At 50.1% G+C, this 26,352-nt stretch overlaps 2 protein-coding genes across 3 annotated transcripts in view; one reads left to right on the plus strand and one right to left on the minus strand.

Moving 5' to 3' along the window:
* The window catches only part of Scnn1b (sodium channel epithelial 1 beta subunit), a 56,814-nt gene extending 38,293 nt beyond the window's left edge, over nt 1-18,521 (plus strand). For both annotated transcript variants that reach the window (XM_031388162.1, XM_031388161.1), the window contains exons 3-13: nt 2,998-3,265; nt 5,385-5,575; nt 10,834-10,937; nt 12,438-12,601; nt 12,877-12,984; nt 14,613-14,730; nt 15,709-15,784; nt 15,912-15,969; nt 16,718-16,779; nt 17,488-17,563; nt 17,667-18,521. In XM_031388162.1, the coding sequence (XP_031244022.1) occupies nt 2,998-3,265; nt 5,385-5,575; nt 10,834-10,937; nt 12,438-12,601; nt 12,877-12,984; nt 14,613-14,730; nt 15,709-15,784; nt 15,912-15,969; nt 16,718-16,779; nt 17,488-17,563; nt 17,667-18,047 (1,606 nt within the window). In that variant the 3' untranslated portion in view covers nt 18,048-18,521. The remainder of the gene's footprint in view (nt 1-2,997; nt 3,266-5,384; nt 5,576-10,833; nt 10,938-12,437; nt 12,602-12,876; nt 12,985-14,612; nt 14,731-15,708; nt 15,785-15,911; nt 15,970-16,717; nt 16,780-17,487; nt 17,564-17,666) is intronic.
* Nucleotides 18,522-22,832: 4,311 nt separating this feature from the next.
* Cog7 (component of oligomeric golgi complex 7) overlaps nt 22,833-26,352 on the minus strand; it is a 60,609-nt gene continuing 57,089 nt past the window's right edge. The window contains exons 16-17 of the mRNA XM_031388163.1: nt 25,567-25,710; nt 22,833-23,410 (exon numbers count right to left, since the gene is read on the minus strand). Coding sequence (XP_031244023.1) covers nt 23,244-23,410; nt 25,567-25,710 — 311 coding nt within the window. The 3' untranslated portion in view covers nt 22,833-23,243. The remainder of the gene's footprint in view (nt 23,411-25,566; nt 25,711-26,352) is intronic.

The following is a 26,352-nucleotide window of genomic DNA, read 5'->3' on the forward strand; positions in this document are numbered from 1 at the left end:
GTGAGACTGCTCAAGCCCCTCCCCAACCCCACTGGGCTCTTGATCATATGCAGCTCCTGCTGTGAGTCCATAGGTGTAATTGTGCATGTCATATCACAGCAAATGTTTTGCTACAGACATTGACTCCGTCTGGCTCTTGTAATCTCTCCATTCTCTCTTCTGTGAGGAGAGCCTGAGCCTTCTCACCCCTGACCCTCGGGGTACAGGGAGAAGGGGTACAGGGCTTATCGCTAAGATCTGGGCTCACTAATTAGTATAGACTGGTCGGCTACCAATTCCTGGGGATCCACCTCTCTCCAGATCCCCAGTCCTGGAGTTACAAATCTGCTCTACCACACCTTTTTGTATAGGTGCTGTGGACCAAACTTGGGTCCTCATATTTATACATCAAGCAGTTTTCCAGCTGAGCCACCTCCCCAGCCCTCACACACCTGTAGCTACATCTGTGTCTATAAGCCACATATGGTAGCATACACCTATAAAACCAACCAGAGGCTGAGGCAGGATAATTCCAGGCCAGCCTGGGTTGTATAGCCTGATACATACAGCAACTCCTGTTGTCAGCAACGCTACATTTATATATTTCATTTGTGTTTATTGAGCATCTACTGTATGCCAGACACTGTTCCACTTGGTGGAAATTTTATCAATGAACAGAACCAAGTCTCCCGCCCGCTATATAACCTGCCAGAGGAAACAACCATTAGGAATCTTTCCATATTGGATCCGGAGAAATCTCTCATTAGTTAAGAGCACCAGCTACTCTTCCAGAGGACCTAGGTTCAAAATGCCAGCACCCACATGACAACTCACAAAGGCCTGTAACCCCAGCCTCAGGGAATTCAGTTCCCTTTTCTGCCCTCTTTGGGCACCAGGTGTGCACATGATGAACAGACACACACAGGCTAAATGTCCATAGACATAAAATTATTATTTTTTTTTTAAAAAAAGGGTGGTGTTGGAGGCTGAAGGGACAGCTCAGTGGTTAAGAACAGCTGTCAGTTTTCCAGAGGACACAGGTTCTGACTTCCACAGGCACTAGCAAGTGTGGAGTACATACAGCAAAGTACTCATGCACAGAAAATTATGATTTTCTTTAAATTTTAAGACCTACATTTAAAAATACTTTTCTAAAATATCAAGTTTTTACTTTGATGATTAAAAACTCAGACATGCACATACACTCACACACACACATGCACACGCACATGCACACACACACACACACACACCATGCTTGTACTAATTGTGCTTTGGGGAACTGGTGTAATTCTTACACGTACAGCCCTTCCTGAGGCAAGCACTTCTGTAGCCACCCCAGCTTACCCGTGAGGAAACACAGGTTCAGGGGTGAGCACACTGTTCAACCACACAGGGTGAGAAGCCTAGAATTTGTCCCCAGGCCAGGTCTAACTCCAGAAGGGCCACTTTTTTACCATCCTTCCACGCTGTCTCTTCCCCACAGGCTGGGAAGGCTTCAGGGTATGATGACAAATAGACCTTATCCAGTAAGGCTTGAGGACAGCTTGGTGGCCAGTCAGTAAAACCTATCTCAAGGCTTGAGCAGAAGATAGTCAGGAGGGATGGAGACACAGCTCAAGTTGTGAACATGGTGTGGGCAAAGGGCCTGAGGTAAAACAGCCTGACAGATTCAAGACCTGAGTGACAGAAGATACTCTTGTCTGAAGGAAAGTTCTAGAAGGCAGTCCACACCTTGTGGTCACCTTCACAATCACCAAAAGTCCCTTTGACTTTTGCATTTGTGTATGCATTTATTCATGTGTGTGGTGCATGTGTATGTGGTGCATGTGTGTGCGTGTGTGTGTGTGTGTGTGTATGTGTGTATGGTACATGTGTAGGTATGGTACATGTGTGTAGTACATGTCTGTAGTACATGTGTGTGGTGCATGTGTGTGTGGTGCATGTGTGTAGTATATGTGTGTAGTGCATGTGTGTAGTGTGTATAGTGCATGTGTGTAGTACATGTGTGTGGTGCATGTATTGCCCATGTGTGTGGTATAAATGTGTATGCTGCATGTGTGTGCTGTGTGTGTACGCTTCATGTGTGTAGTACATGTGTATAATGCATGTGTGTGGTGCAGGAAGCCCTTTCACAAAGGCTGGCCTTTCTGATCCTGACACACATACCCTTGGCATGGGTAGTTCTCTCTCTTGTGGATCTATCCCTTTTACAAGAACTAGTCACACTTCCAACATGGAGCCCCTGGGGAAGAGAGAACAGAGAAGCCACCCTCCCAGTTCCACCCCCTCTCTATCCTGAAGTTGGTCCTGGTCCTCAGGTCACAGACTTGCCCCCCCCCCCTCTTCCCTATCTCTCTGCTGAGAGGAGGCTTCCAGAGGGGAGAATATGACCTTTCTCCTGCTACTGGAACCCACCAAACCCGAATTCCAATTTCAGCCCTGCCCCTTATCCCTGGGCTCATCCAAGAAATCCAAGTGGCTTCCAAGAGTCAGTTGCTTTGTCGGCATGTGGAGGTGATGACAGAATTGTGACAGAGGACAAAACAAAAGAAAGGCCCTCACATCAGGCTCATGACATATGATCAACAGCCAATTCCTCACTACAACAGGTTTTCATGGCTGTCTCAGCCACCGCTGCCTGGCACACGGCAGATGCTGAATAAGTATTTGGTGAATAGATGAACTGAATGGACAATGGAGGCACGTGGATGCAGTGGGAGGGAGACGGTATCTCAGTGGAACCCAGGGCCTCACACATGCTGGCAAGCACTCTTTCTCTAGGACACATCCTTAGCACTTTAAGGAAGAATGAGGTAAGATGTCACCAATTGACCATGGGCTTGAACTTATGCTCCTCCTACTTCAGCCTCCAGAATAACTGGGATTCAAGCCACATCACCAGGCCCTGCTTTGGTGACAAGTTCTTAATATGCTGGGGTGCAAGAAGACCCCAGGTTCCACACACTCTTTCTATGGTGGCTCCTTGCTCACCTGACCCAACCTCTCCCCACTTAGGTACTCCAAGGTCAAGCACTTGCTCAAGGACTTGGATGAGCTGATGGAAGCTGTCCTGGAAAAGATTCTGGCTCCCGAGTTCAGCCACAGCAATACCACCAGTACCCTGAACTTTACCATCTGGAACCACACACCCCTGGTCCTTATTGATGAGCGGAACCCTGACCATCCAGTGGTCCTTGACTTGTTTGGGGACAGCCACAACAGCAGCAAAGCAGCCCCAGCAAGCACCTGCAATGCCCAGGGGTGCAAAGTGGCCATGAAGCTGGTAAGTTCCTCAGGCACATGCCAGGACATGGCCATCCAGAAAGCCTGATGGCAATCTATTTTCATTAATAACTTAAGACGTTGAGAGACCCAGTGCCTATTTTATAAAAAGGTTGTTGGGGGTGTGGGTGTATTTGCATGTATGCCTGTCAGAGGTGGATCAGGACAGTTTCAGATGTCATTTCTCTTTAGACAAGGCTGGCTGACCAGCCCATTTCTACCACCCCAGTTCTGAGATGATAAGAAGTTTGCCCTGGATTTTTGATTATTCTTAGATTTCTTTTATTTTATGTGAATGAGTGTTTTTGCTTGCATGTGTGTCTATGCACCATGTGTGCTTGGTACCTTATGGAGGTCTGAAGAGGACATTGGGTCCCCTGAAACTGGAGGTATAGATGGTTGTGAGATGCCCTGTGGTGCTGAGAATCAAACCTGGATCCTCTAGAAGAACAAGTGCTCTTAACCACTGAGCCATCTCTCCAGCCCTCACATGGATTTTTTATGTGAGTTTGGAGGATCCAACTTGGGTTCTCCTGCTTGTGCTACAAGCATTTAACCGGCTGAGCCTTAGAAACGCTCTTTAAAATGTAGAAATAGCTGGTGTGTTGATTAAGGCTCTTGGATAAGAGCAACCCAGCTTAAACTAGTTTATGCAAAGTAGGGAGCCATGGGCACACATAAAGGAGATGTCCAGGATTCATGTGGGTTCAGGCATGGGTGGATCCAGGTGCTCAGGTGCTTTCAAGGGGACTAAGCTCTCTCACATCTCAGCTCAGGACATGCTCTCCTGGCTGACGTCTCAGCAATCTCTCCCCACAGCTCCTCTTCCTCACTAGAACCACAAATGTCCTGGATTATTTCACCCTTAAAATAATCATGGCAGACTACAGGACAGCCTCCAATGATTGGCTAGCCCTGGATCATGTGCTCTAGAGCTGGTAGCAACATCATTTTTACAAGGACCTGCATGGGGAGTAGAGGAACACAGTCAGAGGCCAAGAAACCAGCACCCACACTGAGGTCAAGGTGCTGCCGGCTCATATAGTCCCCATGGAAGAAAGCCCATCTGGCCTGGGATCTCCCAGAGCTCTATCCACACCATGGATACTATCCAGGCCAGGCATCATCCCTGGAGACCCCAAGGATGTAGTTCAGGGGCTGGGCTTAGAGGCCTACACTGTCAGCAGCTTCCCTGGTTACGCTGAGGGTCATCTTCAGACACGGGCAAGAATGGGATGTGCAGCCTCCACAGGGACACGTGTCTGCCTTACACTGGCACATGGTCACTGCCTCCAACACCCACCCCACTCCCACTCAAACCAGCAAAGAGCCTGCTGCCTAGGAGCAATGCCACACTTGAGATGTGGTCCTGGGCTACCTATCTGAAAATTCAGCCCAAGCCTGTCTGTCCACTAACTCTTGGGGTGAGCCCTGTGTCCATGTGTGTCCCACTGTGTGCCCACATGGCCCTGTGTGTCTGAGTGTGTGTCTGTGTGCATGTGTCTGTGTGTTCCTGTATGTGTGTGTCTGTGTATGTACTCATACATGTTTGAATGTGTCTGTGTGTATGTACCCACATGTGTTTGTGTCTGTGCTTGTATGTGTTTGAGCATCTGAATGTGTGTGCTTGTGTGACATGTGTTTGTACCCATGTGTGTTTGGGTATATATATATATATGTATATATATGTGTGTGTGTGTGTGTGTATGTGTTTACCCATGTGTGTTTGGGTATATATATATATGTGTGTGTTTACCCATGTGTGTCTGAGTGTGAATCTTTTGTGTGTCTTTGTATGCCTTATAATGTATATGTAATGTGTCTATATATGTGTCTCTGAAGGTTTGTGTGTCTGTATGTATTTGTGTATGTGTCAGAGAGGAGCTATGTATCTGTACATGTGTCCTGTGTTCATGCCTAAGAGTTCTAATGGGGGCTGTGTATGACTGGCCTTGAGTTGTTTGAGGTTATGTCCCTGAGCCTGCATGAGCTAGGATTCTAACACATTTCCCACCACCAGAGTGAAACCATGGGGCAGATAATACAGTGCTGCCATTCCTTCCTGGGTTCCTCAGGGCAATGGCCTTCGTGTCTTCAGGAACCTCTCTTCCATTTCACAGTGCAGTGCCAATGGGACTGTGTGTACTTTGCGGAACTTCACCAGTGCTACCCAGGCCGTGACTGAGTGGTACATCCTGCAGGCCACCAACATCTTCTCACAAGTGCTTCCCCAGGACCTGGTGGGGATGGGCTATGCCCCTGATCGCATAATCCTAGCCTGCTTGTTTGGAACAGAGCCCTGCAGTCATCGGTGAGAGCAACTCCTGTCCTCTGCCCTGACAGACAAAATGGGTTAGCAGCCTGACCCGACAGGGTTCAGACTCACCCAGATCTAGAGTGGCTCTCTACAGCACATAGGCTGATCTATGCCTCAGTGTCTTGTTGCGGCTTGCTGGAGGCAAGTCTGAGACAGCTCATGACACTGGAGGGAATCGCTTTGGGAGAAGTCAGCAAGGAAGGCCGATAAGGAAGGAGGATAAGGATCTGCAAGGATGCGATGACTGTGGGTGAAGCCTTGGGCAGACCTGATTCCTGGGAAGACATGCTGTGGTGCATGAATAGAATCAGAATTGTCCTCCTTTGACAGAGGTCAGGCCTTTTATAATGTCTCCATCAGCCACACTTGGCTGTTGGCCACCCCAGGAACAGGAGCAGCCTTGGGCCATTAATTTGCAGCTCCCAACAGCTGGGGGATAGATGAATTCTTGGCTACACACACACAGCCACCTGGTGGCAGGTCTGGGTGGGCACCTGACATTGCCTGGCTTTTGTTTTCTAAAACAGGACAAGCATTTACACACTGTTCCCAGCTGCTGTGAAGGGAATGTGTTAGGTCCACACTAGCATGTAGAGTGAGGCTTATGGGGGCTCGAAATCTCCCCCTTCCTTACAATGTCTCTTCATTTTGAGAATGGCAGATCGAGGGTGACAGTGACCCAAAAAGTCTGGGGACCTTCCAGCTTGTCCACAGAGTCCTTCCTCCTTCACCTGGGCATGGCAACTTAGGTATCTCCTGGTCTGAGCTCCCATATTTCAGTTCTCAACTCTGCTGCTACACGGGGGCTCCCTCCTAAGGACAAAGACATGCTTCCAGGTTCATCTTGCAGGGATAGTAGCCTACACCCTGAACCTTCCAGAGGCTCAGCGAAGAATAGGCTGAAAGCTGCACTCTGTCCTCCCCTACGTACAGGTATACTGGGCAGGCATTTTGTACATGGTGTCAAGGAGCTGTCAATCAAACCAAATGTGACAGTTCAAGCCTATGGTCCTAGCGCTCAGGAGGCAGAGACAGAAGGACCAAGAATTCCTTGGCTCTTCTCTCTCTCTCTCTCTCAGTCTCTCTCTCTCTCTCTCTCAGTCTCTCTCTCTCTCTCTCTCTCTCTCTCTCTCTCTCTCCCCTTCCCTCCCTCTCTCTCGCTCTCTCTCTCTGCAATTGTCAGTCAGACAACACTTGCTACAGTAATGTCCAAGTGGCTGTCTGAACACACCAGCACCACAGTCATCAGAAGGGCCCTCTCGACCAGGGCAACTAATATTGCCAGTCATCAAATAGTGTTTCAGAACAGCCAGCCTAAGCTTGTTTCTCTTAAGCTTGCCCTTGGGAGCAGTATAAGACACCTTCATTTTCTTAGTCCAACCTCTAGGTCTCAATAAGCTGAAGGCTGGACCCCTTTTGACTGTTGTAGTCAGACCAAGTGCAACACCTTCCATGGCTTATCCTGGAACCTTGGCCTTGGCACTCACTTTAGTGTCTGAGGACTTGGCCTCCAGTGTTCACGGTCATACAGCTGAACAGGGGTGTGTGTTGTTACATATAGCAGAACAGGGAGATGGGTTATTACATCCTGACAGACAAGGAGGCCTGGCTTATGGCATCCACCTGGATCAAGCAGACAGGTTTAGCTGATCTTGCTAGGAGCAGTCTCTGCGCAAGGGCAGTCTTCGGGCCTGCTCTTCAAGGGCAGAAAGCTCTGGTGGACATTTTCTGCACATGATATCAATATTTGCACTCGGACCTGAAGAAGGCTTTTCCATCCCTCTGAGCTCATACAGGGAGGCTTTGCCGCTCCCTCGGGTCTGAGGCACTGGGGTCCTGGGCATGGCTGTGCCCATACCAACAACAGGCAAGCCTTTATTTACATCCTACAAGCGTCTTTGCCAAAAAATCTGCATCTTGGAGGTGGTTCTACTACAAATGGGAGATCAAAAAGTTACTTAGAGTTTCTATGCCTCAGTTTCTTTATCTAACAAATGGGGTGAGTGAAATGACCCCAAAGAACTCTTGGGGGATTTAATTCTCACCACATTAAAAAAAATAAGCTGATTTTGGAGTTCTTTTATATTTGTTGAAAAGTGACAAAGACAGGAGACTGGGGAGATGGCTCAGTGGCTACCATCACTTCCTAGGCAAGCTTAAGGACCTGAGTTTGAATCCCTAGAACCCATGTAAAATGCTGGGTTTGGTTGCATATGCCTGTAGCCCCAGTGCTAGGGCCTTTCTGGCTCGTAGCCTGATTCCAGGTTTACTGAGACTGTTTCAAAGGAATAAGGCAGAGAGAGAGAGAGGATATCCAACATCCTTCTCTAGCCTCTTCCTGTGAGCAAGAGTGCACACATACACACACACATAAACTACACACGCACAAAGCACACATACACATGCAAACACATATCCCATACATAAAAACCACACATACCAAACACACATATCACACACACACACACATATACAGACATGCACACAGATGCACACCCATGCACAAATACATACCACACATATAAACCACACATACCACATATATTCATACATACATGCACACACATAAGCCACACAACACACAGACCACACACACCACACACACACTGCCAAAAACAGTGCACAGAACTCTTTGACCCTCTGGCAATGGTCTCTTTTCATAGCATCCTGCCTCACAATTGTAATCTGTCAAAACTAAGACAATGAGTATGAGGTAGGTCATGGAGTGAAGCACCTGCCTAGCATGTAAGAGTCCTGGGCCAGAACCTAGCACAACAAAAGCAAACTGCAAAGAATGCGAACTAGCATGTCTCTGTTCTTGTTCTGATTGCATCCGTTTTCCCAAGTGGCATTTTTCCTGTCAAGGACTCCATCCAGGAGGACAGGTGGCATCGAACACAGATTCTCCTTGGTAGGACGATTTCGCAAGCTTCTTTGTTGGGGGTGACTTTGAATGCTTCAGAGCACTGTTTGGATGTCCTGTGGGAAGTCCTTGGTGTGGGTGGACCTGTTTGATCTTAGCAGGGATGATGGGCTCAGGCAAGCCTGCTGAGAGGCCAGCTGACACCTTTAAGGAGTCAGAGCTGGTGGCGCATGGTAGCCAGGTTATGGCACCCATGACATCATCTTCCTTGCTTGGGTATTGCCTGCCCTTATTCTGGAAGTGAGTCACATGATGTGATGGAGTGGGCAAGTGATCACATGATGTGAGGGAGAGGCAAGTCGTCTCATGGATGTGAGGAATCTAAACTTGGGTCCTCATGCTTTGGCAGCTAGCACTTTACCTACTGAGCCATTTTTCCCACCTCTGCCCCATGTCCCTTGCCCCTCCTCTTCTAGATATGTTGTACAGTCTGGTGTGGAGCTCCTAAGCTCAAATCTCCAGAAGATCTGGCACCACAAGTGAGCAAGCATGTCCATGAATATCTCATGGTCATTTCTGAAGGCTTGCTGGCCTCTACTTGCATTCAAGGCTCATGTCCTAGAAAACATTTATAGAGGGGACCCTCGTTCTGGAACTAGAGGGAATAAGAGATGGGTGCAGCCTCACTGGGTGACGGGCATTACCTGCAAATGAATAGTTGGCACAGACGACAACCCAGAGTGCAGCCTGTGGGAGGAGACTGGCCACACCCTGGCAGCCTCTGCTCCCTTCTGGGCTGCATCTACCCAAGACAGTCACTTGGGAACACTGTGTCCTCATGGCCTGGGGCGAGGTCTTTCCCTTCAGAGCAGGGCCTGGCTGCAGCCTGTTTGCTCTGCTCTCTGCCTGTGGTCTTAGCTATGACCCACGCAGTATACAGACACTGTGGTGCACCTGTTCCCCTTCAAGCCTTTGCCAGTGCTGTGCCCCCAGCAGGATATACCCTTTCCTTTCCCACCTACAAGAATCCATCACCTCTTCCTCATCCTTCGAGTCTCACCTCACCTTGGCCCAGACACCTTCCCTGACCCACCTTTACATGCCTCCCTCCCCCGTCTATCTCTCTAGTGTCCTTATCACTTTATTTATTCAACAAATATTTACCAAATGTCTGCATGCTGCTGCATTGTGTGCCAGGCCCTGGAAATAGAGGTGTGGACAGCTCTAGCCAAGGGGCTTTTCACGACACAGTATGCTAGGCATCTTGCCCTCAGCTCAGTCCTGGAAGGTAGCAGCTGCTGCTATTGTCCTTTGGATGTACTAACAGATGAGGAAAGTGATGCCCAGAGACACTGGGGACATCTTCAAGCTTGATGGGCTAGGAAAGGACAAAGCCAGAAGTCAGTTAAGGGCAGACTATTCTGACCTCTGGCTGTCAAAGATCAAGGTCATGGCTCTCCTCAGGCTCAGGGTCCACAGCAGGGGCAGCAGATGTGTGAACTGATAAAGCAGGGTGATTTCCTGGTCTTGTGCTGAGTTGAAGGTAATAAAGAAGTGGAAATCTGAGGGGGGAAGTCCATTCCTAGCTCCTCGTCATAGTTAGCTGAGCTCCATCACTTTGCTTGGGGCAGGGGTGGAGAGTGAAGTCTTCAGAGGAAATGAAACTGAAGGGAATGAAGAAACCATCTATTTGATGGGCTGGTTAGATAAGGCTCTAGACACAAGGATCATCGGTGTGCAGAGGTCTGTGTTTGCAAACATCTGGAGTGGTACTCAAGTGTAGTGAATGAGGGGGCGGAGCCTAGGTAAAGGAGCGGATGAGCCACATGGACCCTCTGGAGGATATAAGAGGGGTATGCCTCACCTGATTTACAGACGGGGACAATGGCCCTGACACTGCACAGCAGGACCAGGATGAAAGGAACAAAGATGGGACAGGGTTTCTGTGAGGACCCTGGCATAAGATGACTATTGAAGAGCAAAGGCGAGGGGCTTCTGTGGGGATTCTAGCATGGGATGGCTGTCAGGGAACAAGGGGAATGGGAATCCTGAGGAGCTTGGACCAAAAGCCAAAAGCAAAGGAGGTCAAGACAAGGCCATATCCTTCTGAAGGTGTAGTGACTGAGGCAGGCATCTGGGAGCATCTCTTCTTCACAGCCCCAGACAGGAAAGACTCTCCCTTCCTCCTCTCAGCCTTCCAGGGGTCTCCTTGCTGACTTCCACAGGGGGATGGACAAGAAGGAAGGAGCTGAGCTCCAACTCAGCCTCTCCCTCCCGCCTCCTCTCTGAAGTGTATGAAAGGCAGCCATTGCTCACTCCCCCTCTTCAGCAGAGCAGGGCAGTGCCCTGGGGAAGCTCCCCCACCCTCCTGCCTTCCCTGTTTCTTTAGGAACTTCACGCGGATCTTCTACCCTGATTATGGCAACTGCTACATCTTCAACTGGGGCATGACAGAGAAGGCACTTCCTTCTGCCAACCCTGGGACTGAATTTGGTGAGTTTTTGGTTTGCCAAGGAGATCTATGAGATGCTGCTACTGCACGGGGCGGAAAGACCCTATGGCATCAGGTGCAAGACCGAGGGTTAGCCTAAGGTCAGCACAGAGACTCTGAGCCACTGCTGAGCCTCTACTGTGAACCTGGAGAGGCCAAGGCCTTTATGGGTCCTAAGAGAAGCCTAGTGGGTGGTTCCCCACGAACTCTGGGGTGGCAGCTGGCTTCTCCCACAGGGGGCGGATGGAAAGGTAAGTGTGAGGACTTAGTCCCTCCCTCCTGCTCCCTCTCTGAAGTGGATGGATGACCCTGTTCAGCAGGGTGGGACAGATGTCCACTTGACTGTGCTGTCCTCTAGAGGAAAGCTAGTGGAAGCTGGCTGCTGTGGTATACTCCTGTAATCCCAACCCTTGGGTGCCTGAAGTAAGATGTTCACAGGTTGATGACCAGCCTCAGCTGCAGAATGAGTGCTTGGAGAGACAGAGACACGTACCCAAACATCCACACTGGGGAGGAGGGTAGCACACAGTCTCAGGCTGGAACACTCCAAGAGGAGCCCACTGAGCTGACCACCTTCACCCAGCCCTTGTTGGTGAAAACAGTCAACAAAACTGCTGGGCCATTCACTGGAGAGACACAGTGGGTCTGGTTAGAATCCCAGTGAATTCATTTCCTCCCAGTGTGACCTAAGAGAGGTCGCTTACCTCCTCGTGCATCAGTTTGCTTACCTGTAAAATGGGGATAATTATAGTACCTCATGGGCTTTTGTAAGCTTCCAATATGATACTTTATAATAAAGCACTTTATAGCCAGATATAAAGCCATATATGCCCGTGACCCCATCAATCAAGAGGCTAAGACAGGAAGATCATCTGTTTGAGGCCAGCCTGGGCTACCTAGCCAGATCCCATCTTAAATAAATAAACACCTCACTAGCACAAAGTAGGTAGCAAGTGTTCAATGAGTGATGGCTCAGATTGTCTCAGGCAGAGATGTCACCCCAGGATCCCAAGTTCAGGGCAGGATGTGAGGGAGCAAGTCTTTGTGTGGGGGGAAAAAAGTCTGAGAATAAGATTGAGGTGAGGCAGGCACTGAGAGAACGTTCCAGAGCTAGGAGAGGGTACACAGAAGGCTCCGAGGCTTTGACCAAGCAGGAAAGCCGCTGGAGGAAGCAATACTACTGCAGCCCGAAGAAAGAGTGGGATGCTCCAGAAGAAAGGAGAGGGCGGGAACAGCATTCCAGAACGAGGGAAAATTGGCTTCAGAGGTGCAGCAGGAAGGAGCAACACCACTGGATGGGAAGCATGAGGTCACATGTCAGTGTAGTGTGAGGCGGGATGGGCAGCCTGAGTGAGCAGGTCGGCCAAGCAGAGGAGCGACTACAGGTGTGGCACAGAAGCCCAGGAGGAGGTTATGGGCCCCAGAGAACACCTTGGCTGATGGCCTCCCTTCCATCTGTGGTGTATACAAGCTCAATAGCCTTCGCTGTCCTTCCTCAACAGGTCTCAAGTTGATCCTGGACATCGGTCAGGAGGACTATGTCCCCTTCCTTGCATCCACAGCAGGCGCAAGGCTGATGCTTCATGAGCAGAGGACGTACCCCTTCATCAGAGAAGAGGGCATCTATGCCATGGCAGGAACTGAGACATCTATTGGGGTGCTGGTGGTAAAGATGGGGGCCCCCAGGGCAGTGTGAGTGGGAGGGCTGAGGGGAGAAGCTCCCCTGTCCGGGCTGCCCTTCCATGCCCTGAAAATATCACTCAGGACCTCAGCCCACCCTTGCTCCCTGCAAACCTCAGTACCTGGCACGGCACCAACTTCTCTTATGCCTTCCAGCGCTTGCAAACACCCAGCCCTTTGCAGCATCCACTTGGCTCCATGGGGAGGTACACACATACAAAAGGGACTACAGGGGTCTCCATGAGCCACCTCTCTCCACAGGACAAGCTGCAGCGCAAGGGGGAGCCCTACAGTCCCTGCACCATGAACGGCTCCGATGTTGCCATTCAGAACCTCTACAGTAACTACAACACCACCTATTCCATCCAGGTGGGAAGGCTGTGCAGGCTTGGGGACCTTGGGGCCCTGTCCCCTTTGCCCTATGACAGCTGGACTGGCTCTGCCAAATCTTGTCTTTCTTATTTATCTATTTCTTTGAGACAAGGTTTCCCTATGTAGCCCAGGCTGACCTAAAATTCAAAATACTCTTTCCTCGATCTTTTCTGTAGGGGGATTACAAGCATGCAGCGGCACCAGGTAGACATGGTGCATGGGACCACGGTGCTGCAAGGGCAAGGGCACTGGGTTCTCAACCACTCTTACATCCTGTTGGCAGGTATCCCTGGGAAGAACACCCAGGATGGAACTCACATTGAGTGAGATTCAGTGCTGATGGTCTGTTTGCCTTTCCTCATTTGATCTCTTCAGTCCCTCCTCTGTGATAGCAATATGCCAACGACAGCAGCATTTATGAGTGTACTAACTACAGTAGGTTGACCATGTACTCTAGCAAGTAATTTACATGTGTTACATCCTCAAGGCATCCTTGGGATGCACATGGCTTTATACACATGGCTCTTGTGTAGGAGGGAGGAAAACACAGACCCTGAACTGAAGATGCTTGACATAGGGTTGGGGGTGACACCTGTTTTCCAGATGAGAGACTGAGGTCTGTGTGAGACGCTCAGCCAAGCCAGAGCCACTCTAACTTGATACTTCCTCTGACCCTCACTCTGTCTTCTGACCACCTCTCTGAATGGGCTAGCCAGCCCCATCTCCTGCCAGTGGGGACCTCAATGGTCCCTCGGGGAGAAGAGGTCAGATGTATTGGTCTGGGGAAGAGGGGGCAGAGGAGGAAGGAAGGAGTGGGCAGAGGTGAGAGCAGCAGGCATGGGCTGGAGCAGGAGGCCATTGTAATCAACCCTTGGGACATGCGCAGGAGGGAAGGAGCGGGTGTAATAACTGCTTACCAAGTGCCTGACACCATCCTGAGTCCTCCAACCTTGGAAAGCAGGTGTGACTAGTATCCTGTTTCCCCATGAGTAAACTGAGGCTCACAAGTTAATCATTTGCTTCAGTACACATTGCTGGTCCGTGAGTGAGTTGGAACCAGGTCAGAATGACCTGAACCCCATGAACACTGGGGCTCTGAAAGTGTCTTCACTACAAACCAGTTCTCAGGGCTGGGGACTCTTGTGTCCCCTCTACTCCATTTCCCCTCAGCTCTGATCCATTAAAGATCACCCCTATGCCTCCCTTGGGTATCTTACCCCACCCCCAGCCCCTGCCATAAGCAAGCAGACCTGAGCCAGCTTGCTTGCCATCTCTCCAGGTCTCCGTGTACACAGACCTCAGGAGAGTGCTAACACTTCACTGGATGAGCTGTTACCTCGGTTATTTGAGGCAGACCATCCCTGCCCATGCCATCTACAAAGCCCAGCTTTGGATGGAGAGACTGGGGCTGCTTGGAATTCTGTTCAGGCCCCAAGAAGCTGCTGTGGGGTCCCGTGTGTGAGAACAGCTGTGGCCTGCCAGCAGAGCCTGTAGCTGCAGCTGTCAGCAGGCCACACCTCCTAGTCCCCAGCTCTCTGTCCTGGTTGTAACTTCTCTGGGCTCCTTCTTCCTGGTACAGGAGTGGGACCATCCCACCATATCCGAGATCTTTTCTGCATCCACAGGCCTGTCTTCATTCCTGTTTCCAAGACCACATGATCCATAACTGCAGCTGTGGCCACTACTTGTACCCATTGCCTGCTGGGGAGAAATACTGCAACAACAGGGACTTCCCAGACTGGGGTGAGTACAGACAACAGTGAGGGGGAAGCCCCTAGCCAAGGGGTCTCTCCCCAGTTCAAGCCCACAAACCCTCTCCCAGGCTCCCTTCCCAAAGAATCTTCCTTCTCCTCATCTTGATTCCATGACGTACATGCTTGAGGCACAGGTGTGGGGATGAGCTGTGCCTCCAGGCATGTGTGTGCCATGTACATCCCTGTACACACACACACACACACATATGAGCAGAGAAGGGGGCTGCTGGAGAGTGTGTAGTGTGTACCTTCAGACACCCCTAGGAAAGACATGGCTGTGTCTCCATGCACAGAACACTGTGCCACTGCAGTGCCTGTGTGTGCTCATAAGCAGGCACCTTGCTTCCAGTGTTTGCATGTGTGCATGTGCACACAAAACCATGAATCCATCCTCAGCATGTGTGTCCATGCATGATAGGAACTGGGCTGGAAGGGAACACTGAAAAAGCTGCCACTGTGATGGTGGCTTCATCCCAGCTCATCACAGGACAAACTCACAATGGGTTTCCACAGAGATGGAGCCTGAGACTGAGGGTCCTAGGGGATTGGAGTCAGTCCAGAGACACACTTAGTACTCATAGGTCCTACCACTAATACAATATACAAATGAGGAAAACATACATTTATTTGTTTGTTTGTTTGTGTTTTGGTCACTTATCCTTCTGTCCATGATCCTAGAAGCCATCTTCTGGGATAGGATGAGGAGGGATGTGGGAGAAGACACTAACCTGCTGAGCTGTAGCTAGGATCTGTACGGATCACACCCAATGCTGGACTGGGGCAAGATGCCAGGCGGAGGGGTAGGGTATGGAACAATGATTTTAGTAACAAGGGACTTAGATTGAGTCTCCCTTGGGTGACCTAGGAGGAGAGCAGAAGTTCCCTGAGGAAGGGTGGACCCCCCCACACACACACCGAAGCAGCTCTTCTGGCTCCTGATCACCCCCTCCCTCTCTCTCCTATGAAGCCTACTGCTACCTAAGCCTACAGATGAGTGTGACCCAGAGAGAGACCTGCCTCAGCATGTGCAAGGAGTCCTGCAAGTGAGTGTGTCCCGGAAGGGGGTGTCTGCAGGTGCTGGTGAGGGGGACACAGGCTATGGGGGCCTGTGGGTGCTGGTGAGAAGGGCACTGGGCTATGGGACAGCAACAGGGCTGTCTTCTCTTCCAGTGACACCCAGTATAAGATGACCATCTCCATGGCTGACTGGCCATCGGAGGCCTCTGAGGTGAGATGTTGGAAGGCCTAGCTCCTGTTCTGCTATCTTTGGGTTAAGAACTAGTCTGGAACGTCAAAAAGGGTCTTCTCCCTCTCTCCCTCTATTTTTCTTTCCCTAACCCCTTCATCCATTTCTGTCCTTCCCTCCCTCCCTTCCTTCCACCCCACCAATACTCTCTCAGGCACCATCGCCAAGGACTGGCGGAGTCTTCCCTTTACCAAGTCCACAGCCTGGTCAGTGAGGGACAACATATACATAGAAATAAGATCGTTTCAAAGTCTAGGTGGTGAGGCACAGAAACAATGGGAACAAGCAACAAAGGAAAGCACTTCAGAAAGCAGGTCAGGGAAGGCCTCTCTAAAGAGCCATAGCCAGAGGCAGAGCTGGCCCAGGCCAGGCAGGGAGGATTCTGGGAAGAAGGAAAGGCAAGTGCTCTGGCCAGAGAAGGGACTGAGCCTGAGACTTTACCTGCCTGGGGACAAGACAGCTTCCTCCCTCTGACTACAGCCAGGATTTCTGTGAGTGTCCTATGCTCTCAACTCAAGGCTCAGGCTTCTGGAAAGTGAAGGCTGCTTTCCGGCCTGGCCAAGCACTGCAGGGGCTGTGTGTGTGTGTGTGTGTGTGTGGGCATGTGTGTGCACACGCGGGCGCGCACGTGTGTGTGTGTGTGTGTGTGTGTGTGTGTGTGTGTGTGTGTGTGTCCACATGGGCACACCTGCACATGTCCTGTTCTCTTAGCTACCTTCTTGGGTTCTAGGATTGGATCTTACACGTCTTGTCTCAGGAGCGGGACCAGAGCTCAAATATCACCCTGAGCAGGTGAGATTGGAGTGTGGCCAGGGCTGGTGAAGGCAGAAAAAGGAGGAACAAGTGCCCTGGACAGGGTTTGCACATGGAATGGTTGCCTAAATTGCTTTTGCTGTTCAAACCCAGTGCAAGACTAGAGAGGAAGAGGGGGCAAGAAGAGAAGAAAGACACCCGAGGGCTCAGAGTCTAACAGACAGACCCCGTTTTCCATGTGTCAGCACCTCTCTATCACCCCAGTCTTCCTTTCTTAAAAAAAAAAAACAAAAAACAACAACAAAAAAAAAACAATTATTTTGTGTGTTATGTATGTATGTAGACACACCCATGCTATGTTGTGCATGTGAAGGTCACAAGACAGCTTTTCGGAGTCAGCTCTCTCCTTCACCTTTATGTGGGGCCCTGAGATTGACTCAAGCAACCGGGCTAGACCTCTGGGACTATCTCAGGCCAGAAGACCCTTTAGAAAAATAGCAGACATAGGGGGATAAAGAAGAGACCCACAGGGCAGGTGCTGAGCACAGATGCCCTTTATGGCTCTGAGGCCCAGAGCAAGAAGAATGGTAGTAATTCCTGGTCTGGTTTGAATCTCCCCACTCCTGGGAGCAACTCAGACTAGAGGTGAGCAGGGTGCCATGCATGCCCTTCCCAAGGGGCACATGCATGCACCCATCTGGGGGGAGGGCAACCCATGGTCCCAGCCTGCCTTGTTGCCTCCTGCAGGAAGGGCATTGTCAAGCTCAATATCTACTTCCAAGAGTTCAACTACCGTACCATCGAGGAATCGCCGGCTAACAATGTAAGTGTGGGTGTGCCTGGCTTGTGGATTCTAGAGACCCTAGGTGGGGAATAGGGTCCCAGTGCTGGGCAGGACTTGGCCTTCATCTCCCTGTTTCCTACAGATCGTGTGGCTGCTCTCTAACCTGGGGGGCCAATTTGGCTTCTGGATGGGGGGCTCGGTGCTGTGCCTCATTGAGTTTGGGGAGATCATTATCGACTTCATTTGGATCACCGTCATCAAGCTGGTGGCCTCCTGCAAAGGCCTGCGCAGGAGGCAGCCACAGGCACCCTATACTGGTCCGCCACCCACTGTGGCTGAGCTGGTGGAGGCCCATACCAACTTTGGCTTCCAGCCTGACACAACCAGCTACAGGCCCCATGGCGAGGTCTATCCTGACCAACAGACTCTGCCCATTCCGGGGACTCCACCCCCCAACTATGACTCCCTAAGGCTGCAACCGCTGGATACCATGGAGTCGGACAGCGAGGTGGAGGCCATCTAGATCCCCACCACCACCCAGCAACTAGTGAACTCGAAACTGAAGAGTTACAACCATTGCCAGTGCCTTATTTTATTAGGCCTTGTCCAAAGAGCCAGAGGCACAGGTGCCCAAGCCAGAGCCCATGTCCCTCTGGTCAGCTCTAGGCTGAAGGGTTCTTAGGGTCAAAGTGCTGGTTCCAGAATACTTCACTTGTATCCTTTTCTAGCTCTTGCCTACCATACCCAGTCTTTGCTCTCAGTTGACCTAGCAGACAGGCTCCAGAGACACCCTAGGGTCCCTCTCCTGGTGATAGGCCACTTCCCAGTCTGTTACACCTCAGTCCCCCAGAAGCAATGACCCTGCCCTAGTTGGCATTGGCTGACCTCTGCTAACAGACTTGGGAGGTGTGCAGATCATAGGGAGAGGGCATCAGGTAACAAGGCTTGACAGGGGAGCACATGCTTTGTCTAGAAAATAAAGAGAGAAAACACTGGATAGAGGTTTGTTCTTTATCCCACTAGGTAACCGGGGTGCCCTGGAACATGTCTAGGGCGTAGGACGGGCAAGCATGCTGCCTTGAGAGCCAAGTGCATTCAGGCAAGCTTGGGAATCATGCACCTCCTTCCATGTTGTCCTCAAAGTGTTAGTCCAAGGTCCTAAACTGACTTCAGCAAAACCAGGCATGGGGATGGAGGGCAGACGCATGTCATTCCAGGCAGGAAGATCCCAGTTCAAGACCAGCTTGGACTACACAGTGAGACTGTCTCAAGAAACCAAACCACACAAACAAACAAAAACCCCACAAAACAAATAAATGTTCTCAAGTACCCCAAATAATTAACTCTCTGCTTCTAGGGGCCTCTTAAGGCCTGCTTCAGGCTGACACACATTGGTCCCTGACTGGGCCATGTGCCTATCTCTGAGCCAATCAGCATGGTCAGTGATAAACTGGATAAACTGGATAAGCTGCTCAGATTGGCAGTCCCAATTCTATCTGCCCAGACCTGAAGCCACCATAGCATCCAGCAAATCAGAGTCTGAGGGGACTGTGGACTAGTGCCTAGGATCGTCAGTCAAAACTCAGGTCACTCAGTTAAACCAATTTCAGGGAAGACAACAAATTGGTTTTGTAGTATAATTTCACCCATACAATAGCTGGAATATTAGTCATTTGTTTCTCTCACATTCAAACTTAAGTTAATGGTTGTGGGCCCAGGGAACTGTGGACCCGGCTCAGAGCAGAAGTGGGGACATCAAGTGATGTCTAGCCCTGGAAATCTTTTCTCAAGAGTGGGTGGTGTGGGACCACTCCCTCCCCTGACTGGGGTCTGCCTGTTCTGTCATGTAGTCCTTCACCCCCACCTTGACACTTCCCTTGACACTTATAAGGTCATCATGTCGCAGCACCTGCAATTCTTCCATAGGCAAATGAGGCATCTGCAGCACCAGCCTATGCCAAGGATCTACTCTCTCCCCAGAGATCCCTATCTACTTTCCTGAAGGTTTAAATAGTCTTTGACCCTCAAGTTAAACAAGCTGTCTCACTGAAGCCTGCCTCTAAGAGTCTGTTCCGAGGTCCCCTGCTATTCCCACCTCCATTTCCCTCTCAGGCCATAGGCTGAAATCTTGGACATCACACTGTTACTGGTTGGAGAGCATCCAATGCTTTTAACTGCTGAGCCATCTCTCCAGACCTTGTTTGTTTTTTGAGACAATGTCTCATATAACCCAGGCTGTGACTGGGGATAAAAAATACCAACTAGCTGTCCTGGGAGAATCCAGGGAGGGAGGAATCCCACTGACTTCAGCAGAGATTCTACTCACAGACACTTGGGAGTCATCTGAAGGTGCGCAGCAGGAACCACATCGGAACTGGTTTGCTGTCCTCACTCTCAGGGGACAGTGAGAGGTTCCAGGATGATGATGGCTTCAATGGTCCCATCACTAAGGTGGCTCAGACCTGGCAAGCATAGCCACACATGGGCTAGAAGAGTATTGTGCCATTCCTACCAGGGACCCCATGAGCCTTTTGAGCACTGGGAACAGGTTTGTCACACTCAAATCACCCAAGACAATCCATGATTTCCGCTTCATCTCCAAAAGGGAACCTAGGTTAGCATGCTGGAGACGATGAACCAACAATGAACATGAACTTGCCATATGCCATTGTCCCCACTGTCCCTCAGTGTTTCTTCAGGTAGTCTAAGTGAGAGTTGGGAAGCATCACGGGGGCCTAGAATCTGGCACAAAGAGGGGGAGACTCTCCCAAGGTCATACATCTGGGAAGTAGTAAAGCCTTGACTGCAGCCCCAGGCCGTTCTTCAAAAGTCTGACCGGTCTCATGGACCCCGGTCACCAGTGACTGCAGCTCCCGTGACCTTCCAGCTCTTGCTTCTCTCAGGTTTGACCCCTGCCAGCCAGAGACAGTGTGTGATCAACCCACGAGAAACCAAAGTACTTCTCTTAGGGCAAGGTCGCAGCTGACACTGTTGTCCATGCCAGCCAAACTAGTTCCCAAGGTATCAGGCCAGTCCCAGTGAGATGCTAGCCCTGGTGGCCTTATAGGTGTGGCATACCACTCTAAAGGGTGGTACTGGCACAAGCAGGCTGACCTGCTGGGATTAAGTGTCCCTACACTGTGAGCATGTGTCACCTAGGTCATGCACCTCCCACACGGTGTACAAAGAAGGCAGCCTGGCTCTGGGTTAGGAGTGTAGATACTATGGTCACCGGATTTACTCTCAACTTCAACTTGCCACAAGGCAGTTAGTTGACAGGCCTGGAAAGTCCCCAAACCTCTCTTGATTCGAGTTAACAGCCCGTGCCTGCCATGGCTGTGGTGGACTTCTATGAGAGACTCCAGCAAGCAGTAAAGCTGCCCATTTGGGGTCTTGGATGAACTTAATTTTAAAAAGCAGCCTTCTCAGAGGAAATGTTGCTGTTCCCACCTTCCTTGCCAAGAAACAGCTGGGAGGTTGAGGCTGGAAGTTGGTGAGTTTGAAGATAACACTGGCTACAGAGTGAAAGAAAGTCAGACCTGATAGTGCAGGCCCACTCGCTGAGAGTCATGAGTTCAAGGCTTGTCTGGGTTACAAAGCAAGTTTGGATTATTAGCCTCGACAACTTTGTAAGATAACCCCTCACACTAAAATAAAATGGGATAGGACACAGCTCAGGGAGAGTGCTTGCTATCTATCATTTGCAAGGCTGTGATTAGATCCCCTGTGGCACAAATCATAAAGAACCAACTTTGTTCAGGGTAGACATTGGCTCAGGCCAGAGTATAAATCCTAACTGCTCTAACCAGTGTTTGTTTCCCTATTGGATTTGCCCTTCTGGGAATCCCTGAAAACAGTTTTGATTATTCTCTTGTAGTAAGAATTTTGGTTTCTTTAAAAATACAGTTCTGTTATGTGAGTATGTTTTTGTTTAATCTCAGGTGTGGGATAAGAGGCTGCTTCTCAGCAGGTGATTATGATTTGCCTTGTGCACTAGCAGGAGCGTGATTTTTGCCAGCTGCAGATAGTTTAATTCTGGGGACTCTAAAGAGGGTAGAAATGGGAAAGTCTCAAAGGGCCTGTGATGGCTGTTGCTCTGCCTGTTGCTGGTCCAGCTGCTGCATTTGCTTTTGCTGGATTGCTGTTTGGTGATAATCTGACTAAAAGATTGACACACCTAATGAGCAGGAAGTACGCTAAAGAGGTCTACACCCCTTTTTCCATCTAATCTTCTTTCTATCCTACCTAGTGTTGGGGGGTCGGAAGGGATTAGAGTGGAAGGGAGGTAGAGATACAAGAACCCAGTAAAATAGTGAAAAAAAAAAAAAACAAAAAAAACCAACATCCTCTAGAGCTGTGCTCCTGGTGGTTAGTGAACAGAAGTCAAGCTCATGTAAAGAACAGTTTCCCAACAAAGTTATTTGACTCAAAATGTTGAAAGGACTAATGTGAGAAATACTGAAGCAGTTCCTATCCCTGCCTCCTACTTTCCCAGCATCCCCTGCAGCTGGGGACATACGTTGTGACCAAGAAGTGGCCAAAGTGGCCTAGAAGTCAGCAGGGGCTGGTGGAGCACTGCTGATTGCCTGGTAGAACAGAGAGCCATGTCTCTCCAACCTGTCCTATGGTTTCCTCCTGAGCATAGGTATGACAGTCACACTGCTGGGGTCACCTGCCATGAGCACTGGCAAAGGTCCCTCCTCTGTCTGGGCCCTAGTCAGCTCCTGAAGTCCCCACCCTCTGACTTCTCATTATTGAAAAATTAATTCCTCTCAGCTCAAGTCAATCAGGCAATGTTATTTTCTGTTACATATAAGCCAAACACAGCCTTGACAAGTACCAATGCAATAGACCAAAAAGATAAAAAAACAAGATGAGATTTGCAACATCCTGTACACTAAAATAAAACAAAAAGGGCAAAATGAAGCCAAAGTTCTCACCACAGCTGTAAGATCCTATATGATTTGGGTCCATTCCTCTCTAACCCAAATGCCTGCTGCCTTCTTCTCCAGCCACCCTGGCTGAATTTGGCCACTGCACTTGCTCTGTGCTTCTTCCTGGTGTGACGCCCCTCTTGCTCCTTGCTGTAGACCTACACCCCAGCCTGCTGCTCACCTCCTCCTGCCTGACAGCCTCTTCCTGTGCCTCGGCCTTCTGGTCTACCTGCTAACTATTCCTCCGTCCTCTGCTCCCTCCACACTGGTAAAGCCCCAGCCTCCTTCATGATCTTACCCACCTCAGTGTTCTCAGGCCCTGTTCAGTGTTTGAGTACTCAGACATTAGCAGAGAAGAAGGAAACACCCTTTGATCCATTTCACAATGTTTATTAAGCCCACTTTTAAGAAAAGGTTATTTTTAAAAATTATCTGAAAAATTCTCTCTGATAAATAATACATTACTTCTCATTTACAGCTTTTTGTTGTAGAGACTGGGTCTCTAATTCAAGATGACCTCAAACTCCCTTTATAGACATATATCACCATACTTGGCTTATAACCTTTTTTTTTCTTCTCTCTCTCTCTCTTTCTCTCTCTCTTTCTCTCTCTCTCTCTCTCTCTCTCTCTCTCTCTCTCTCTCTCTCTCTCTCTCTCTCTCTCTCTCTCTCTCTCTCTCTCACACACACACACACACACACACACACTGCCCCACCACTGAGAATAAATCCATTCTGAGAGTCACCAGTCCTGTACCCTGTCCTGGACACTCTTCTCACAATTGGTCAATAATTCACACCACGCATGGTGGCCACGGTGGCTGCGAGGCGGCGTGGCAGGCCTTTGCTGACCTGTCTATACTCCTCAGGCTTGGCCTTCAAGAGCGTTGCAATGTTCTGGAGGGTGCGTGACGGCTGCAGGCCCAGTGCATCCATCACATTGATCAGATAGTCTGTGGGTAAGGAGGGGACAGGTTCAGCAGCGTAGTACATGGGGACCCCAAGGCCTTCCCAAATGTTGGGTGCTCCCTTGCTGCCCCCCTGCAAGCAGGCCTTCGCTGAGTACTGTGGGGGCCCTTCTCCAACAGGTTTAAACTGGACTGTCCATATGACCCAAGCCCTGGAATTATAACTTAATTAAGAACCATTCAGCACTGCCCCCTTCCTCTCCCCTATCCCTCAAACACCAGTGTAAAGGTTGCTGGCCTCCCCTACATCCCATCCCCCAGTATGTTTGCCAGCATGTGGAGAAGCAAAGAGCCTGGGAAATATGGGCTTCCTGAACAACCAAGATTTCTACTGGGAACATCACTCTGAACGCAAGGCTGGTGTCACAGATGGTGGCCTGGGGTTATGCAGGCTCCACTCTCCAGTTCACCCCTGACAACTAGTTCATGCAGGTTTAATAGCCCAAGCCTAAATCAAATTGAACATGACAATGAAGAGAGACCTAGCTGAGTATGGTGTATGCACTTTTAGCACTCAAAAGGCAGAGGTGGGTGGGGCTCTGTGAGTTTAAGGACAAGCTGCCTACATAGTGAGTTTTAGGCCAGCCAGGAATACACAGTGAGACCCCATCTCAAGAAAGAGAGACAGACAGACCTCTAGGGGTCAATCATTCTAAAATGCAGCCCTGGGTTCTAATCACTGACAGCTCGGGCAGCACTGTCAGAACAGGACACCCAGCAGCAAGCAGGAGTGCCACCCTTTACCAACCCTGCCCATGCAGACAGATAGTACCCACCAGGCAGCAGGGAAAGGGGCCTCAAAAGTGTCTGTTGTGCTGGCAGGGTCACTGCACAGACAAGTCATGTCTCCTTCCTCCTCTTCCCACTCAGAAGCCCTGGAGGGGGCAGCATCAGCCAGGCCCCTCCAGTCCTCCTAACCTTCCGATCAGTACCTAGGTTCACCTCTTCTTTGTCTAGTTCTGAGCGCCAGGTCAGGCCAGGATTTCCTTGGGCCCAGCTCAACAGTAAAACCAGGAGGCCCTAGTCTGCCATGATACTCTGTTTGGCCAGCAGTATGTTCTTATGTTCTTATGCTTGATCTGAATGTCTCCCATTCCTTGCCACAGGCCTCACTGTTCAGCATCCTTCCCAGCCCTTAACCTCACTTCTTTATGCTCAGTAGGTGAAGACATACTCTAATCCCTACTGTGTGCCATTCTCCAGCATTATAGCTGGCACACAGTAGGTGCTTAAGCAATGTAGAGTAAGCAGGGAGGGAAGAAGATGAATGATGTGGACCACTGAACTCTAGGGGCACTCACAGCATCTCATGCACCCGCTCACCACTACCCCACTCCCTATGCCTCTTCCATGCTCTTGGCTATACCAGCTGGGCATACTAAAAGACATCTGAACTTCCTTATCCATCTCTGTATGCCTGGGCCTAGAAAATTCACTGAAAAGTGGTGGTGCCTCTGGGAAGAGTCAAAGGCAGGCTGAAAGGAGGAGAGTGAGGGATTCAGGGCAGTTGGACTATAGGTTGGCCCCATCACTAACCTCTCTGGAACCCCAAGGGCTAAACCTTGCTTCTAATTCTTCATTAGCAAAACAAACAGAAGTGGGACCTGGCTCAGTCCCACAGTCACCCAGGTCCCAGCTGGGATGAGTCTCTGGGGAGCTGATTGTTAAGGCTCCTCCACCCTCTCTCCAGACCACTTAAAACCCCAGGAGGAGGGCATGGGGGAGCCTTGCCCTCTGACCTGGGGCAGGATGGGGACCATAGAGGAACCTAGCATGTGGCCTTGCCACACAGCCTCACCTACCTACAGGATTGGGTAACATAATGGATGTACGCTTGCTTCAGTGCCTGACATGCCTGGTATGTAGTAAGCACTCCATAAACGTTAGTTAGGTTAGTAATTACTATGTCAATAAGCAGATGACCAGGCAGGGCCAGGCTGCCTTGCTAGTTCCCATGCATCTCACAGAAGCCCCCATAATGGTTCTCTACCTCCACGGCCTTCCAGCATCCCTCTACCCAGCTTCACCCCACCAACTCCAGGATTAAAGTTAGGGGAGCTTTGGAGTAACATTCCTGGAGATCAACAGGGAAGTCAAACTTGCAACTGCCTTTCTCCTCCTGCTTGGCCCATGGTACTTACCAATGTCTGTAGCCAGTTGCTTGGTGGAATGCGGGGTCACCTCTGGGATCTGGAGGATCACATCACAATAGGTCTGCATAGTGGCTCTGGCAATGGAGCCCAGCCAGTTGTCAGCCATGTTGTCCAACTCCGGAAGTTCATCCCCTGAAGGGCAAAGAAGGTTTCAGAGAAATACAAAATCTTTCCAGGAAAAGTCACCTCTCAGGGAGTTCTGACTCCCAGTAAACGCTACATATCCTAATGTGCCAGGGAACTAATGGGCTCAGTGGGAAACAGGCATAAGAATCTCAACAAGGAACCTATGGGTCCTCTGGTACTGACCAGAGACAAAGAGAGATCAGAAAAAGAATCAATCTGGTGCAGCTACCCAAGTCCCTATAAGTCTGGGAACCAAATCAAGTCATAGAGTCCAGGACTTCTGCAGGCAGAGGGGGGCCCTAGAGAGATGAGAGACTCAAAATGAAAATAGAGGTGAATACTAAGGGAGCCAAGGGGCAACACATAAGACAGCTGCCTTGCTGGAACTAAGAACTGGGGGTCAAAACAACACCACCTCTAGAGAACCAAGGGCCCCCAGCCTTCCTGAGACCACCTACCATCTGTACAGAGGGTAACAGGAGCCCTGCCTTCACAGAGATGCCATGGGAGCAACAGTTACACACAGGGGCACCTAAAAATGTATGCAAACAGGATGTAGGAGTAAGACACCACAGCTGGCGTCTCAGGAGAAAGCTGTGCCAATGAGAAGAGGAGGCCAAAATGCGGTGCAGCCTGAGGATGAGGGGC

The sequence above is a fragment of the Mastomys coucha genome, unplaced genomic scaffold, assembly GCF_008632895.1.
Source record: "Mastomys coucha isolate ucsf_1 unplaced genomic scaffold, UCSF_Mcou_1 pScaffold21, whole genome shotgun sequence".
NCBI lineage: Eukaryota > Metazoa > Chordata > Mammalia > Rodentia > Muridae > Mastomys > Mastomys coucha.